Source organism: Pteropus medius, unplaced genomic scaffold (assembly GCF_902729225.1).
Source record: "Pteropus medius unplaced genomic scaffold, Ma_sr-lr_union100, whole genome shotgun sequence".
Classification (NCBI taxonomy): domain Eukaryota; kingdom Metazoa; phylum Chordata; class Mammalia; order Chiroptera; family Pteropodidae; genus Pteropus; species Pteropus medius.
The window spans coordinates 98,976-111,781 of record NW_024352149.1 but is presented as its reverse complement, the minus strand read 5'-3'; the positions used below and the strand labels follow the sequence as shown (position 1 = coordinate 111,781).

Genomic DNA, 12,806 nt, shown 5'->3' with positions numbered 1-12,806 from the left:
TTGATTGGCTCTTTCTCATAGTAGGTTCATATGATCATTTTGTTAACCCACAATAACATGATTCTACCTTTTACAGGATTTTGAGTCCCACTCACACTAAGCCCTGCCATAATGCTGTATCAACTAGAGCTATCCAAATGAAGAGAGGCTGTACTGGGAAATGAGAAACTTGGTCACAGTACATTTTGAAGTCTGTGGATGAAAATTTGTTGAGAATGCTGTGGAAGAGATGGCTGAATTTAGGTTGGAGATGCCCTCCACGATGCCTACCACCTCTGAGATCCTGTAGCCCTCAAAAAATCTCTGATGCTTTCATGAATAAAGAGAGTGACGATGAGCAAATTTATATATGAGTTTTATTTATACTATATAAGGTTTTCGTATTGAATGTACTGAATGTAACCCTATTCAAATGTAATTTATTTTACACATGGTTATAAATAACCTTAAAGCAAACCTTCAAACTTAAAACTATTCCCAGTCCAAGCTAGTATTCTAAGCCTAGATATCTGGCTCCTTCCCTCTACCAATTACGCACTAGAATATCAAGAGAAATTGTATACATTGATGCTGGAAACTGAGAAGGGTGCTAACATGTGAAAACCTTCAAACTTTTCAGCAGCAGATAATGCAGATGAAAGCAGAGTCACAACAAGCTTGCATTCACTGTACATGGAAAATGTTCCACCTTCTGGAAGTGAGATCGACACAGCAAGGATGTTAGCCTGCTGATGATAATGGGAGGTGCTTGGAATGGGTGAAGAGGGACAATGCAGCTTAGGCTACAGCAAGACATGCATACAAAGGGACATGTAAAGTCAAAGGAAAATTCATAGTTATGTTTATATTATTGAATCCATGTGTTTACTGCTAGGGAATGTGCATCTAGAAATATAATAGGTATAGATGGTTCATTTTTACAAAAAAAAAAATATATACACATTGATGGATAAAAAGGTATGAAAGGCTTCTAAAGTTATGAGTACTTAAAATTTTCTTTTGACTATATATTTGTTTTTTTCTGTAATGAATTACTTTGGTAATAACAGAAGGTCTTAAAAATTAGTCCCAGCAATAAAACTATAAATAGATTAAAAATTCCTATCAGAAACATTTTCTTTCCTTTTCTGATCCTTTGGAATTCAAAGGTACTAGTTATCTTTAATGAACCATTTCTGAGCCAAATATATATTTAAAAAAAGCATGTATGTATTCCATTTTTAAATGTTGACCAATAAAACCCCCAAACCACCCTGACATGAGGTGGCATAAAAATACTGAAAATATTTATTAGGACAGAAAAGCAAAACTTTACCATAATACTATCATTAGAATTATAAAGTAAATGAACAAATACTTCAATTGTATAATAGACTTGTCATTAAAGTCTTAACAATTCAATAATGCATTTAATAAACTTTGGAAAGACAATGTCATAAAATTGTCTTAAAAACTATGCTAGGTCATCATTAACATCTCAGATAAGGATAAAGATGGCAAAATTCTTTACTCTGGCCACACTGTCATAGTAGTCTCATACATGTTATCTATCAAATTTTAGTTTAGAAGTTGGCTCACTTATCAGTGTTAAGTGCACAATGTTCAGTTTAGCCATTTTCGACTACACTGTAAAACTAAACAAAAAGCAAAAATCTTTAGGGAAATGTGTTTTTTTCCAAGAAAAATAAAGTCGAGTCTAATCAGCTGATAGAGTTCTGTCCAAATGGATTCTAATAAAGGAACTTTCCAGAACATTTTCACTTTTAAAAACATTTGTCACTTTTGTCCTACTCAATTCTTTCTGGAAAAGTTTATTAAAATTCATAAGGAAATAAAATGTAGAAGGATTGAAAAAAATACATGCAATAAAAAGAATAAACATTAATGTTGGCTAATGCCATATACTGTTGACAAAAAGGATAAGAACCCATTGGTGGTTTGACAGTATTAAGTTTCACAATATCAAAAATAAAAAGCAGGTCCATGAGCTGTCCAGGATAGTCTGTCTGAAAGCAGTGTATTCATCAACACAATTGTCCCTCTGATGTTCCTCCACTTGGTCCAGTTCTTTTGCCATCAGTCACCTATCAGATTCTGCAACTATTAGGGGAATATCCAATTAAGAAAATGCAAAACTGGGCATTGTCATTAACAACAGTTTACTGATGCTTCTGCAAATTTCACATTTTCCAGTAATAAAAATTTGCATAGAAGTTGGGATTTGAAAGGCTAACTTGTTTTTACCTGAAAACTTCTAATTACAGTATTTTCATGAAAAAAGTTGTCTAGTAACATAAATTGCTTCTGCATCAGTTCCACAAACAAGACAAGGACCTAAGACATCCAAACTGTTCACAGACAAAGTCCTGCTGGGAAGCAAGCTTGTGATCTCAATACGGTCTTTCGCAGGATCAGTGCTGAGCCAGGAGCTTATAAGAGACTGGTGAACATTAGCCTGGTTACTAATGCTATGAGACAAAAAAGTACTATTTCTTCCTCCTAGGAGAAAAAAAAGAAAAGGAATAAATCTTTTAAGACTAATTTTATATTAGCAAACACCCGAAATTCTGATATTTAAAATGGTGATTTAAACTTGTTTAATTCTCAGAATAATAGGCTGATAATTCCATTATTAAACGTCACCATTTTTTATCAAAGGCTTATTTAGTGACATTAAATACTCAAATTTCCATGGGATAATATAGATATCAAACTTGAAGTCTTTCAGGCAAAGCAGAAGACTTTGATCTTGTCTTTCTGCTCATTCTTTAATGGAAAGTGTTGGAAATGTAACAAAATGGCCAGAAGCAAAGGAGAACGAAAAAGGAAAATTTATATATATATTGCACAGAAATCAAGGTTCCTAGGTAATAAAAAAATCAAGTGATCATAAGATTTAACTTCTGGACATATTTCTAGATGAGTACTTCGAAAAATATATTTCTGTACTTTTGAAAATAGAATCGACGTGCTTTAGATCTTTTTTATCCTTTATTTAAGGCAATCGCTCTTAAAAGTAGAATTTTAGAACACTAGATTATAAACTTATCTCTAACAGTGCTTTGCACTTAATACAGCACAGCAGCCAGAATGATTCTTTGGAAGCGTAAGTCAGATCATGCCACTCTCCTGCTCAGAATTCTCAAAGGGCTTTCTATCATACTTAGAATAAAATCTAAAGTCCTTATCACAGTCTACAAAGTCCTGTTCCTCAGCTACCTCTCCTATCCCTTACCGCTCCTCCTCCCCGTTCACTGAACTGCAGCCACACTAGCCTCCTGGCTGCTCTCTTCCTATCCGCGGTAGTTGCTGTTTCCTCTGCCTGGAATACATTCATGTGACTCATACTTCTCTCAGGTCTCTGCTTCTTATACTAGAGTTGCCTCCCCACTCTTAATTCTTTATCCTTCCACTCTGCTTCACTCTCCTTCAGAGTCAGCAGTGTGTTTGGCCCAGTTCTTTTCCTTTTTGCTCAATCCCCTTTCCCACTTGGCCATGCTCTACCGTGTACTGCAGGGACTCCATTTTCCAGGTTCCCTTGCCTTCAGCTTTCCAGGCGGACCCTGCCAACAGGAGGAGGCGCTACTGTGGGTGACTGGAAGGTGGCAGAGGGGAGAAGCTCCAGGTTCTGGCAACGACAGCACTGGCAGTAATTCCAGCCCTGGCTGAGGGGGTGCCCTTTCTGCCAATCCAGGTCCCACTTGGACAGTACTTCCAACACCGAAGCAGACCTATGAACAATTTTTCTTATTTCTGGCTATTACTCTTTCTTCCTATTTGCTCTTCCAGCAACCCTCTTCCTCTCTTTTGTTCTTCCAGTCCTTCCAGCACACGTGAAACGAATTCCTTCAGAATCTAAGATAGTTTCTGTTTTTCTGACTGGACCTTTACTAAAACATTATCTTCTTATTTACTGTCTGCTAGAATCTTGGCTTGATGTGTGCAGAGACTTTTTGTTCTGCTCACTATTGTAGGTTCCATCATCTAGAAGAGTGCCTAATACATGGTAGGTATTTGATAAACATTTGCTGAATGAACAAATGAACTTCGGAACAACCGATAAACTTAAAAACAGGAAGCTTAGAAAATGCCCAAAACAAAACAAAATGAAATACTCCCTGATTATAAATCTATGGTTTCTAGCTGACATTTACGTACCTGTTTTTAATTGGGAGACAGGGCCCCTTAGTCTGAGGAGAAACCAGTACCTTAATAACTGAAAGATCAACTTCTGTCTTGCCACACACCCTTGCTAATGTAATACGAAACAGCTGTCAATGCCTACCCTCGGCATGAGGGCCAAGGATGATGTGCTCACATACAGGACCCCCAGCAGTCTGAAGTTAGCCAGCTTGCAGCATTTCTAGCCATTGGCACATAGCAGTAAGTAGCTGACAGATTTCAAGCCCTTTGATACTAGAATTTACCTGGAGGCAGGAGAATGGCAACATTTTATTGTTCTTTAAGGTTAAAAATCTGAGAATTTCTAATGTGGTATTTAAAAGTATAATAAAATTACACAAAAGAATCATTAAAACTTTTTACCTTGGTGAAAGAGTAATGATTTTTCAGGTACATCTGTAGAGGCATCCCAATGCCAGAGGGATCCATCTTCAGAACAAGTAAATAGATGATCTGGGTTGGATGGGTGAAAGTGAACTTCCCACACTAAAAGATAAAAACCATGAAGCTTATCTTGTGTAGGTAAGTTGAACAAATATTAAAACCCTGTCTCTAAGCATCAGCTTCCATTTACCTCCATCACACACCTTCGAACTCCAAGTCTGTGATAAAAATCAAAGGCTTCAGAATTAAAGAAAAGGCATAATATCTCTCTCCAAATGGCTACAATATGAGATAGGATAAAGAAGCCAAGTAAATCTATTTGTATATTGGGCCAACAAAACAATGAAAAGTAATGCTAACGTTTGATCTATTATTTTTTTTTATTTAAAAGTATGACAGTGGGATAATACTAAAAAGACTTTTTAAAAATTGGTTTACATTCTCATTTTCAATTCTTATGTCATTAATGTATGCAAGTTATATTACTGGAGAGACTGAGAGAGACCAATTTTGTTCATGCCAGGACTCTGGATATTTCTGATCTATATCACAGAATTAGCAACTAGCTCCTAGCGAACCAAAACTTGGAAATGCTCCAAGAATCTGGATCCAGTTTCGGATGCAGGGGTTTTAAAAAGCCAATTTAGGACAGAGCACCCCTCAAACTATAAACCTAAGGAGACTGTGTGCCAATGACTGGCCAGGAAGTTATGTGTAGTCTTAAGAAGTTCTCTGCAGCATGCAGATAATACAAGTATGTAGTCTGTAACCAAGGGTTCTGTGACACTGGGTTAGGTGACCTTAAAGAGGCAGCATAGAAAGTGCCTGAGGTATACCATTAAAAGTACAAGGCACATCTTTGCAAGCTGTCAATTTTCTTTCTGACAGTTATCGCGATTAAACATCATGTCACAAAACATAAAAAGGTCACCTTCCTTAGAAGAAGAGTGTGTTCTGGGCAAGTCCCTGTATAAAATACATTCATACTGTTTTATTAAAACAAAGTGAAACAAAAGAGCCTATGAAGGTTACCAGAGTGGGAAGAGGGGAGGTTGAAGATGGTTAACAGGGTCAAATACATGGTGATGGAAGAAGACTAGACTTTGGGTGGTGAGCACATGATGCAATATACAGATGATGTATTATAGAACTGACACTTGAAAGTTACTAACAAATGTCACCGCTGAATTAAAAACAAACAAAAACAGCCTGTAGAGCCATAAACAAACTGCCTAAGTTTAAATTCTTCAGTATTTATTTACTTTCAAATTAGAAAACACCTATAGAAAATCTTATGTCATTTCTAGCCAAGTGTCAGGATGAATTCAAAAGAATACATTATAATCTACTACATTTGTGTGTGTATTGCTTAGTCATATAGGCTGGCAGTTAAAAAAGGGCTGGTAAGAAGAGATCTGAAAGTATGTAATTCTACTATCACTGGGTTAGCCAACACCAGATTCTATGAGGGCATACCCTATACCTTTTTATTCCTTTATTTTCCTGGATATAGCTATAACTGAAAGAGGAAAAAAATTCTCTATCCTTTTATTTATCTTAAATATAATCTTAAAAGTCATTTATCTTTCCAAGGTAATAATGCGAAACTTAAACTGAGACGTTGCCATACTGGTATAATGTTTGCTCTTTTGTACTTTTATTCTAACATTAATACAAATTTCTCTTAAGTCAGAATTTAAAACTGTATCCCACTCTGGCATGATATCAAAGACAGTGGTGATATGATGAAAATTCTCTGTTCAGTCCAAAAGCCCCACAAATATCGAAGACAAAGAAAAGACAAGAACCTGTATCTATTGTTGTTAAAAGAAAAGATATAGTAATAAATTGAAGAACACACAGATGAGCAAATATTAAAATAACAGCCTGCATTTGCATGAGAAAAGGGCATTCTCACACATGGAGCATGATAATATAAACTGGTATTTTTACGCAGAACAATTTGAAAATGTGTATCACAGGTGTGAAATCAAGCAAACTTTTTGGCTCATCAATTCTACTAAAAACTATCATTAAGAAAATAAATGCATAAAGACGAACATAAAGGCTAATAACTGTGGTTTTGGTTATAATAATGAAACATGTTAAAGAACTTAAATATCTAATAAAAAGGGATGAGTTAATTATAAATTTATACAATTCAGGCAAAAGCTGTAAGATGATCTATATGTATTGTTATAAAAAGCTGCTTACAATATAACATATAACTCACCCAACAAAAACTTATATCTTCATAACACTTACTTTCAGCTTCATGGGCCTTCAGCAGAGACACAGGCATGGTACCTTGCCTGACATCCCAAATACTCAACATTCCATCCTGGCCACCAGTAGCTACAACATGCTGCTGATTAGGATGTCTATCAACACAGTGGAGTGGCATTCGGTCACCAGTCCTTTTGTGAGAGATACAACAAACAACATTGCATGTTTTAAAGTATTACTTATCTTTCCATAGCCTATAAAACATATTTCATTCTAATAACTAAATGATAACTTTGAGGCTGGAGCTCCTGGCTGAACTTAAATCATGTTGAAATACTGACTACATTAAATATACTTCTAAATATTAGGATTTGGGGGAGGGAGGTGTAAGGCCAAAGTTAATCATTCTCTTCAATTAAGAGGCACAAGGAGCAAGACAATCTGTTGTTAAGATGTGCAAAACACATTCCCATTTCTTAGCTTTTAAAAAACATTACATGTCAACTAAACAGTATATTCTTTACTCCTACCTTACTGAGTGTTTAGTTTGACACATTCTATGTCCTTGTTAAAAAAGAGTAGATCACACACATAGAAAGGGATTTTGGCTCAGAATAAAGATCTTGGATTCTTTTTCTCCCCATCATATCTACAGTGTATTATACCCACTAGTAATAGAATCACTTAATGAGCAAAAGTAAGTTCTCCATTAAATCATATAAACTTCAAAGCGATAAAGGCTCTGAATCAAGACAACAAATATTTACTAAATACAGCTCAGTAGTATCAAATTATACATGCTTTATTAAATTTCATCAGGGAATCATTCTCTTAAAATGCAATTAAAATACAATATGGTTTAACGTCAATTGCTATAAACAATCAAATTAATTTTGCATGACACTATGGAAATTACAAACCAAAACTTACAGTGATAATATCTGAGAGGGCTCATTTCCTTGTTGTCTGAAATCCCATATTTTTAACTGTCCAATTGAATTTACTGTAAGAATCTCAGGAGTTCGAAGGAAGGTTACAGCATGGAGTGTACTGCTATCTGCATTGTCTACAAATGAAGAAAATAGTGTGTTAATGGGTCCCCTTTCCCATGAAAATCTTAAATCAAATCCTTTTTTAATTGAAATATTACAAGTGAAATTTTTCAATAGTTCAATTTCTATAAAAAATGTGTGGTAATATATGTTAAAATGAGCGCTCTCCTTTGATAGAAAAATGATGCTACTCACAGGACACCTGAACTATTTTCCAAATAGACGGCTGAATTTTCACATATATATTTCTCTATTTCCACTCACGACTGTTACTTTGCATTTCTGAGACAGGTGCCCAAGCTCTTCTATAACCAATTTTATTTCTGACTATGCTTAAAAGAACCTCTATTCTATTGGGCCAAACGCCAGTGCTTCCTCCGGAGCTCATTCTGATCTTGTATTATTCTGCTGACTCATCTCAAATTTATTCATCTTTATCCTCATTGACTCTCTCCTCCAGTTAAGTCCTTCCTGATTGTTATAAAGGTCCTTTTCTTCTTCCTTCAGTGTTCACGCTTATACCACATAATTTAGCACATACTTATAGACTTGTTTTGTGACACTCTTCCAAACTGCCACCAGGCAATGGTCCTTAAATAAGTGGTGTTCCTCAGAACTAAAAATCATAATAATAATAAAAAAAAAATCCATAAAAAATTGATTAATGGGCTCAATCCACTGAGGTTCTGATTCAGGTCTAGGGTGGTGGGCTGTTAAAATAATCTCCTCGGGCAAGTCTTTGTGAAGCATAGTTGAGAACTACTACACTAGAATAATCTTTCTAAAGCACAACAGAGCGTATATCACTTTCTTACGCAAAACTTTCAATGGCTCCTTAGTCGTCCACCTAACAAAATGTAACCCCTGTAGCTATGTGTTAGACTCTTAACAACGTGGCCACAATTTACATGTCTTGCTTCATCTTTCACTTCTCCTATATAAATAAAGTCAAGTCAAACTAACTTTTTGTCATTCTCTAAATGGCCTTAACCTGCCTCCACACTATTCCTTTTGTCTGGTGTGCCATCTTTTAGTTATTTAAGGTCTGGAACTGAGACTAAATTAATTACCACCTGGCCCTCAATTCTTTATTTAATAATACACTCCAACCAAATAAAAAGTTTCTTTCTCCTTTATAGTCAGTCACATGTGCCTTATCAACATATTGTCTTAATAAAGGATCCTGCTTTGTATATTTTCATATCCCTCAAACACCTAGCATTGTATCTACTTAACACGTGGCAGGTGCTCAATTGCTATGCGATGGATAAAAAATATACAATGATTTTTCTTACCTATAGTCCTTACAGCTTCCTTGTGATCAACTCTGAAGAGATTTATTCGACCATCTTCTCCAACTGTGACAATTTCTGGGCTGCTGCACACAACACCTGTGCATGGTGCACTGCTACAGGAAGGACTGCCTGGACCTGTGTGGTAGTGAGCCGTTGTCCACTGCTGGCTGACTGACAGAGTCTAGGAGTCAGAAATGAAGACATGATTAATCAAACCAAAGCTCTAAAAAACTAGCACTTTTTCCTAACTAAAGAGTATTTTAAAATTTCGTCTCACACTCTTCCAGAAAAAGAATGCCCTCCTTTTTCCTTCGTATTTCCAAGTATTAAAGTCCAGAAACTACTTCCATTGAAACTGTATACACTGAATTAGATTCAAAGGAACACTGTTCAATAATATCCCAACTTTACCTCAAACTAAAGAGAGTCTTTAGGTATCAGGTAGTTGTGTGTTCAAAAGCAACTTTAAATTCTCAAGGGATTAGCCTGTATCTAAGAAATAAATCTCTATAGCACTTTCTAAATGACTCCATTAAGAAAAATACTTAACAAGATCAGGGTCTTTTTCCTAGGCAGCCTATTAGCAAGATGACCTTTATTAATTCCAAAACCTAAATAAGCACTCTCTTCCAGCAACTTAAAACTTTTACTACAAATGGAGCTATCTATTTTAAAGGACTGCCCTCATCACTATGCTCTGAAGGTCAGCACTCCTGGGCTTGAGCACACAAGAGAGGCACTTAAAAAATGGCGAGTCTTCATACAGTGTATCCTCTCTTCTAATTAAAACCTAGGTTCTATCCAAAGAGGCAAGTAGTTGTTCCTGTTCTCTCATGATACCTAAGCAAGAAGGTGCTTTTTTTTTTCAAAGACCAGAATAGGAACTTAAAAGAGAGAATTACAGGAAAAGTCCTTGCCAAAATATCATGTTAGGTCAGGTCTAAACTAACAGAATTTAAGAGATATTCAAATTCAGTAAAAGCACACACAAACACGGTTGTAGAATTACTCGAAAAGAAGGGTACTATAACGATATTTTTCCCCTCCATGTTTGAGACTATAAAAATTTATTATTTGTGTCATTACGGAGTATGGTTTTCTTTAAGCCTGCCTAAAAATAATTAAAATACAAATTCAGTTTTCAAACAAAATTTCCTTACCTGGTTATTCTGATGGTGAAGGAAAACTGTTACACATCCTGTTGATGAAGCAGCTACAATTCTTTCCTGGTCAAAAAACTAAGTAGAAGATTCCTGCTTATTATAGATTCAGAAATATCAGTAGAGAAGCAGCCCACTCGATTAACTTAATTTGTAGTAATTACAATTTTAAAATGTAAAGAACCTATAAATGCTAAGCAAATAAAATGTGATGACAGATCTGAAAGTCAAAACTCCTATACAAATATAAGTATTTTCATGAAGAAAAAATAAATTTTCCCTAAACTCATTCATTTATAATTGACTTAATTTTGAACCACTATCATAAAGATTTAGAAAAGTATCATTCCCAGAGTTAGGCAGCCTTCTACTGAAGAAAATGCAGGGACTCTGAAGTCACAAAGACCAGGCTTTGAAAACCTAATTCCAACCTCACCACTTAACTACTGGCTTTGAGAATGTTAGCCAAGTTAAATTATCTAAGCCTAGGCAAACCTTTAAAAGGAGAGAACTGAACTCTTCTTAGGGAGTCGTTGTGAAAATTCAAAGAGGAATAACATGGAAAGTGCCTTGCACAGTATTTGTCACATTATACACGCTCGACAGATCTTAGTCTAAGTTTTCTCATAGATAAAACAGAGATAACAATACGTGATTCATAAGCATGCAATGAGAATTAAATTAACTCATGTAAAGCTCCCAAAACAGTGCTTGGCATACAGTAGATGGTCAATTAAAAAAACAAACTAGGATTACCCCACATCCCCTTCCTCAGTCTCGATTCTGCCCTTAAGTGGCTATATGATATTAAAAAATCATAACCTATAGAAAACTCAGTTTCCTGTAAATCCAGGGTGAGACCAGACAAACTTAAGGTCCTTTGCTAATGTATTACTCTCCGTTTTTTGAAAGTTAGCTTTTGGACACTACACAGACTTACTTGTAAATCCATAACATCACCGTGGTGTTTGATATCACACAATAACTGATAGTCTCCTTCAAACCCTCCATCAGAATCCAAATTCCCCAAATCTCCAATAGACCACAGTGAAACATAATTTTCCTGTAAAGCAGAAGGTTTTATTTTGAGATGAAATATACATTAAACTCTCGAAAATTAATATTTGTATTGCCTTCAAGCAACCCTACTTTAAAAGCATCTCAGAATAATGGTCATAGTACGGTTATAGTTTAAAACACGAGATTCGAGGCTACACTGTCAATGGCTCTAGGGTACAGGGCAACCGGCCCGAGAGGGGGACTTGGAAGACGGAGAAGGGAGAGATCTAGAAGGCGAAAGAATTAGCGATCTGGCGGCCTGGAGTGAGGTTCCAGGAGAAGGGGAGGAAGCAGGGGCTTCCTGGCCCAGGAGCGGTGGTACCTCATTGTCCCAAGAGCCCGTAGCGAAAGTCTCCGCGGTCTGCAGACTTCCCGGAGGTACCGGTCGCCAGCGGGTTTTGCTGATTTTCTGAGAGACAAACTTAGCATAAATTTCCTCCATGCCGAAATCAACCACGGCGAGCAAGGAAAGCAAGCCCGCGTCCTCTTAGTTCCGCCCCTCCCCGCGGAGCCCTGATTGGGCTGGACCTTACGAGGCGGACGGTGGCTGTGGAGAGCCAATTCTTTTCCGTCCGCTGTGCGGGAACCGCAAGCCTGCAAGAGGAAGCAGGGATGCCCTTCCTCACCCAGGCGTTTATGAACAGAGAGGCAACATATGTGGGTCCCTGTACTGCAGAACCTGGTCCTAATCTGCAAAATCAGTATAAGAACACTGACATAATGCATTTGTGCAATAACTGTGCAATGTAAAACAAACAAGAGCAAAAATAAAACAAAATCAATACAAGAGCAACCACCTAGTAGCCGCACATGAGCATTCAGCTTTGCATTTCACAGCACATAGAAAAGATCTCAAATCCTTAAATTCTCATGGAAGTACAACCCATTAACGCCCCAACTTATTATTCTAAACCATTGTCTCTCAAACAAATCCTTTGCTCCAAAGTTAACACACTGTCAGAACCTGGAGTTGGAATTCTGAATACTCCAGAGTTCTAGTTTTGATGACCATTGCCTAGCTGTGTAAGCTTCCTCGGTTCACTTATGTATATTTCTAATTAAAAATGAGTTTGATATATAACATCGACAGCCCAGGAACCAGTGTTACGTTCTTTCTGTGCTTTTAATTACACCTATAATACGCTTTTATGCCTCTCTACTCAGAATCCTATCCATCTTTCAAGGACCAGTTCCTTCCTGTATCTTTTTCTGATTACTCCAGCCCATGACCTAAATAAACATATCACTTGATATTTAGACCATCAATAGCACTTAAAATTTGTCCTCTGTTGCTAGTTTTTTGATGATCTCCTTAGAATGTAAATCCTATTGCATACAAGAGATGACTCATCTTTAGTAAAAATTTTCTTTATACTGTATTCATAACAGTGTGTTGATGTCAGCTTTAGAGAGTTATCAGGTCTTATTGAGGATCGAGACTGGTTTTG

The 12,806-nt window shown here is 36.5% G+C and overlaps 1 protein-coding gene across 2 annotated transcripts; it reads right to left on the bottom strand.

Annotated features, from left to right (window-relative positions):
• Positions 1-339: 339 nt before the first annotated feature.
• NUP43 (nucleoporin 43) lies at positions 340-11,876 on the bottom strand. Of its 2 annotated transcripts, XM_039846919.1 has the most exons (9): positions 11,681-11,876; positions 11,240-11,362; positions 10,300-10,377; positions 9,140-9,320; positions 7,723-7,858; positions 6,832-6,983; positions 4,546-4,668; positions 2,245-2,499; positions 340-2,100 (listed from the first exon to the last, which is right to left on the bottom strand). In XM_039846919.1, exons 1-8 carry the CDS (start codon positions 11,798-11,800, stop codon positions 2,270-2,272), a joined length of 1,143 nt encoding a protein of 380 aa, XP_039702853.1. In that variant the 5' UTR covers positions 11,801-11,876; the 3' UTR covers positions 340-2,100; positions 2,245-2,269. The 2 variants fall into 2 exon arrangements, with proteins under 2 accessions (XP_039702853.1, XP_039702852.1); XM_039846918.1 differs by having other exon boundaries at positions 340-2,499.
• Between the last annotated feature and the right edge of the window lie 930 nt (positions 11,877-12,806).